Raw genomic sequence first — 5704 nt, 5'->3', positions numbered from 1 at the left:
AGTTGCATTTTTTGAACCCTTGTCCGCCGAGGATAGACGACTTAGTAACAATGGTCCTAAAGGGATGTTCAGTCTCGGGGACCACATCAACCGCCACGATCTTCTCTTCAACCACGTCGAACTGCTTCCTGCTTGAGTAAAGGGACGCAAGAACTCCGTTCTTGTTCCCCAACCTGTAGTAACCGTCCGACATGACCTCGAGAACGACTGCCGTGACATTTCTGGGGTCCCCTCGACCTCTGTCCACTTAAGCTGTTGTACCATGGGGTACATTATACCTGTAGATGGTGTACCGGAGGTACGAAGAAGCTGGAGGTACAAGTGGATGGTGGCACCTGTTCGAAATCTTGATGCGTGCGACTACTTTATGGTTAATGAAAAAATCGAGGGGGCCACCACTCTCTCTTTGGATGTACACGTGATTTCACATGATTTTACGGATTTCGCATATTATTTTAGAAGATTTCACGCTAAAACCTGCCGGCAGATTATGTCTGATTTGAAGGATTACAGATGATTTCAGCGGATTTTACCGGATTTCGGCGGATTTTACGTGATTCCGGCGGTTTTTACATGACCTTCTAGGGATTTCAGACTAAAATTTGCTGGCAGATTACGCATGATTTCATGATTGCAGGTGGATTTCAAATGATTTCGGGAGGATTTCAGGGAGGGCGTACACATGATTTCAGGAGTGGCGGCCCCCTCGGAAAAAATTCAGCCCAACCCAGTTAAACGTCTTCTCTTGCTCTTTTTATTAAATAATGCTCGAACATAATGTAACTTCCACAGTAAAAATGAGATACCGTCTATATTACTCGAAAACGATCTGTTTTAAGCTGCCCGAGATCTTTTTTTTTTGACAATTTCCCTATGTGCTCGCCCAAATACGGATAGGAAGCTCACACGTTCGGTATTTCGATTGGAGTGAAGTCGACATTGGTATCGCTGTTGTTTTGAAAGCCTTTGATGCCTTCAGCACCACCCATTGCTCCAGCTTTACCTTTGTCTAAATAGACCTGGGGTACCACTTCTGCAAAGGCTCGCAAGCATGATATGCATCCAGTGTTGTTTTGCGGCTCGATGATTTTGACGTCAATGCGCCATTTGCCGTAGAAGAAGGCCGGGAATTGACGTGTGACACCTAGGTCTACAGTTGCGTTGCGAACTTTGTACATTCCCTGAAGAACATAAGAACGAAAATTAACTCGTGAAACTTTAATATGCAAACAAAGCGAGGACTTATTCAATACTATCGCTATAATATTGTGTTTTAACCTTGCACTGTCTAGCCCGCTGTTCTGCTTTTAAACAAGCATTAATGCGGGCTTATGCAACCGATCTCGTGTCCGTCTGTCCGTCCGTCGTGTGTGTAAGAGGAAGGAGATGTGATGTGATACAGACTTGAAATTTTCAGGGTATCTAAGCTTCACACCTAGGAAACGAAACGCCTACGGCAAATCCTGGCAACCACCCCTAAGGATGTCATTTAGGGTATCAAAGAAACAGAGGTAGGTCCAAAAAATTTATTGTTTATAGTCTCTCCCGTGATACCCGACCCGTGTTCATACAGGTAACGTATAAGGTTCATATGTGGTCAGTGGCCAGTGTGTAATCTGTCCGCTACATACGATCCGTATGTAGACGATGTTGCGTTCCGGTACATACGCTGCGTATGTATACCGCACGTTAACCGTGTACATTTGTACACACCGCGTACGTACGTATGTCATACGGTCTCCATTGTGGCAGATCTGGGCAACTCACGAACAAATGAGGTTGTCCTATGTGTTGTGTATGCAGACGTACAGAACATGTTCGTGCCGCATGCGTTCTGTATTTCAAAATTTGACTGCCAGTGAATTGCCTCAGTCAGCGCGTCGTCAACTTTAAGACGATTTTGTTTTAGATGAGAATTTTCTTACGACACAGGCTTTTAATTTTGCGTAAAGTGTTTTTATTAACATTTGCCATCACCGACAACGTGTGGCATTTTTTCTGTAATTTAACCATATTCTAGAAGTAAATGGTTAGTTTTTAAAGCTCGGAGGTCCGGTTTACGACATCTTGGTTGGGTATGGCGGCGTTCACATCCGTTCAGCGTCGGGACTTTGAGCACTGCGGCCATATTTTCGGAACAGCATACTCTCTGCTACCAACGACCCGTGTCGTTTCAGTGGGAATGGCGTGAAGGCCTACGCTTGTATTTAAAAGTCTTAACATATTCGTTATACATACGGCGTTGCGTATACGTTGCGTACGGCTAAGGTCGGGTCCCCGGCTAATGTCGACCCTAGCCGGCTAAGGTCGGTTTTGGTCAACCGTAGCCGAAATCGCGGCTAAGGTCGACGCTAGGCGGCACAAATCGGCTAGGGTCGACCTTAGCCCACCATCTCCGGCTAAAGTGATCCAATGGTGGGAGGGGGAATGGAGGGGGCACTTTTAAGCATTGGAAGGATTTATTATGAAAAGTGAACAACTAATTAGCATGGCCATAAGGCAACGTAGGAAAGAACAGTTCTATTTGTTACCGCATGGACCTCCCCCATGACATTGTGACTTGCACTTTTCTCCTGCCTTTCTACAAGTGCACTTATTGGTCATACATCTTCCCTTGCAGTTGCATTTTTTGAACCCTTGTCCGCCGAGGATAGACGACTTAGTAACAATGGTCCTAAAGGGATGTTCAGTCTCGGGGACCACATCAACCGCCACGATCTTCTCTTCAACCACGTCGAACTGCTTCCTGCTTGAGTAAAGGGACGCAAGAACTCCGTTCTTGTTCCCCAACCTGTAGTAACCGTCCGACATGACCTCGAGAACGACTGCCGTGACATTTCTGGGGTCCCCTCGACCTCTGTCCACTTAAGCCACTGGAACGACGACAGTATCCCCGACGGATGCTGGGGGGAACTTCGCATCGGAAATTTTCAGCATTGTTGCAGCCTGCTTGCGGAGGTTCTTCTCTGCCGTCGCCCTCAGCTCCAGCTCCAGCACAGCAGTGGACCGCGAGCAGTTCCCACACTTTCCTCGCTTGGCGCAGCAAGGGTGCAGCCCCGTGCCGCACTCGCTGCACTCGTCGTGTGCGCTGCACGCCTCCCCACACTGACAGCAAGACAACAGTGGGCTGCCGGCTCTGGCTGCTGCGTAGGATGCTGATGGCGCTGCCCAGCCGACAAAGCGCGGCGTGGAGACTGGAGTGGTCGTCGCTGCAGACAAGCGGTGCGGTGTCCTCAAGACGGATGGTCCAGGCGGAGGAGAGTTGGACGGGGGGCTGGTTGGAGGTGTTGATGGAGGGGGCCGGACAGGTGGAGGGCCAGTCAAGATGTGCAGCGGAACTCGTCGTCGTGGAGTCGTTCCTGTAGAGTGCTGCGCTGCTCCAACGTCGTGGTCTGCTGGGCTGGCCTGGCTGGCCTGCACAGTAAACAATGCGGTTCCTTTAGTTTCCGGGAAAATGTACTGTTTCCAGTGTAATCATCAGTAATTTAACTTACCGTCTGTGGTGATCCTTCGCCTATCCTCATCTCCTCCAAGAAGGCTTGAAGATCCTCCTCGGTGTGGAGCTCGTCAACGGCTCCCAAGGGGAAGGCCGCCTGAAGGCCCACCTTCATGGGGGTGCCAAACATAGCCTCATATGAGGAGATTTTGGTGCCCTGGTGAATGGCCCGATTCTTCATGCATTGCACGAAACGCAGTCCCTCCGACCATTTCTTCGACAGATGCTGCATCATCCATGCAGTTAACATGTCCTGCACGTCCTGATTGGCACGTGCCACCGAGCCCTGCGTCTGGCTGTGCCTCGGCTTCCCGTGCACAACCTTCACTTCCTCCCTCTTGGCCTAGAATATAAGAGATAGTTTAGAAGAAAAAATCAAGTTATGCAGCTAGGTCGAGTAAGAAAGTGAATCTTACCGTCATCTCCTCTATAAGGTGGTTGCAGAACTCTCTGCCGTTATCTGATTGCAGTACAGATGGTGCGCCCAATAAGCAGAAGACGTCCAACAGTTGTTCTGCCACTTCTTCGGCTGTCTTCCTCGCTAGCGGGCGTAGCACCACAAACTTGGTCAGATGATCTTGGTATACAAAAGTAATGTATAGGGTCCATCCGGATGGCTTTGCATGTCGATCAGGTCCACTTGGCATCGCTCGTTCATCTCCTGAAATACCATGGGCTTCACAACAATCCCTCTTCTCTTGGGCTTCTTCTTTGCAAGGCATATTCCGCACAGCGATAAGAATAGGAGCACTGCTTCCTGAGACGCATTTGCGTATTTGTCTCCCAGTATTGGTAGCATGCTGTTTTTCCCACCGTGACACACGGCCATAAGTGCGCCTCCAGGAGGGCGTCATACATTTCTGAGTTCCTCAGGTAGTACTTAGGCTGCTCACCTCCACCTGGCGGCTCGATGAGGCGCTCCTCCCCGTTGATGGTGCAGATGGCGTATTTTCTTATGCGGTCGCGGCCCTTCTTGGTGCGGCCAGTTGTCTTCGCTGTTGCCTCCTTCACCTCGTTGAGAACCTTGGAGTACTTCTCATCAGAAAGGTAGGCCGCGTTCACCCCCTTCTTGGATGTGATGGCCTCCAGTTTCTCTTCAAACTTCTCTCGGTTCGGGGGAAGTTCCTCCATGTTGCACAGTCTCGCCGAAAATGTTTAAAAGTAGCGCCAGGCAACCACACCCCACCCCAACCCCCGTCCGGTACCCCCTCCTTGAACCCCCTAAACAATAATGGGGAAGAACATTGGTGATGGGTCAAGGCGCCCCCCTCCCCTCCCCCTTCACAGCGTCCCAGGGTACCCGGAACGTACCTTAGCCGGACATAGCCGGCTAAGGTCTACCTTAACTGGTTAAAGTCGATGACGTTCACAAGAGCGAACTGTCACAAGCGCGACCCGCCATAAGCGCGAATGCCGCAAGCGCGATCCGGCGCAAGCGCGAACGTCGCAAGAGCGAACGTCCGCAAGCGCGAATCGTCGGAAGCGCGACCCGTCACAAGAGCGACAGCTGTGAGGCGCAGCTTACGGGGAAGCGGCTTTCTACGCGAGACGGGCGAGATCGAGGCGTAGGTCGAGAGGGTCGGCAGTCGTGTATGAGGGATTAGGAGAAACGATGCCGTTGTGATGCTGGTAAACCGGCTGCAGCCTCGAGATCGGTTTGCTGTCTATGTTACGTGTGTTTGAATTGGTAAGGAACGTGACACGATTGTTGCAGTGAGAGACATCGCAATGACGGTACGTCATACATTACAGACTAGGTAGATGTACGCCAGACCACGTCTCGCGTAACAGGTTTCGCGATATCTCACGAAACACTGTTACGCTGCGACGCGCCTGGCATACATCTACCTAGGCCTGCGGCGCTGACCCCGGAGTTGGGCGAAAGGCACGGTCGTTAATAGGCCTTTGGCCCCAAAAGTCACAAATTTTGTGCCTCGGTGTTTTACTTTGACGAGTTACCCCCCAGTCAACAAAACATAGTCCCGAACACATCCCTGGTATAACCCGTTTGGGATGTGGGAGTCCCAGCCAGGACGTCCCACAGTACTACAGAATGCAACACTTTTAGACCCTGAGCAGAAGATAAGCACCTCCCACCAGTACGTCCTGAGTGGGAGGTGATAGGGTATTTCAATGGAGCGCTGCCCGGAACTATGAAGAACAAAAACGGATACAGAGAGCGGTGGTGGGGGCGGGCGCGCGGAGGAG

At 50.7% G+C, this 5704-nt stretch overlaps 2 protein-coding genes across 2 annotated transcripts in view; both read right to left on the bottom strand.

Moving 5' to 3' along the window:
- Positions 1-731: 731 nt before the first annotated feature.
- The window catches only part of LOC113212110 (uncharacterized), a 33439-nt gene continuing 28466 nt past the window's right edge, over positions 732-5704 (bottom strand). The window contains exon 4 of the mRNA XM_026430701.2: positions 732-1181. Within this exon, the coding sequence (XP_026286486.2) occupies positions 903-1181 (279 nt within the window). The 3' untranslated portion in view covers positions 732-902. The remainder of the gene's footprint in view (positions 1182-5704) is intronic.
- Positions 2761-3787, bottom strand: LOC127750904 (uncharacterized). Its single transcript, XM_052273582.1, has 2 exons — positions 3495-3787; positions 2761-3414 (listed from the first exon to the last, which is right to left on the bottom strand). Exons 1-2 carry the CDS (start codon positions 3744-3746, stop codon positions 2866-2868), a joined length of 801 nt encoding a protein of 266 aa, XP_052129542.1. The 5' UTR covers positions 3747-3787; the 3' UTR covers positions 2761-2865.

The sequence above is a fragment of the Frankliniella occidentalis genome, unplaced genomic scaffold, assembly GCF_000697945.3.
Source record: "Frankliniella occidentalis isolate FOCC.00 unplaced genomic scaffold, Focc_3.1 Scaffold284, whole genome shotgun sequence".
In the NCBI taxonomy this organism is placed as follows: Eukaryota; Metazoa; Arthropoda; class Insecta; order Thysanoptera; family Thripidae; genus Frankliniella; species Frankliniella occidentalis.
The sequence above is the reverse complement of the archived record's forward strand: the minus strand, read 5'-3'. Positions and strand labels throughout refer to the sequence as shown.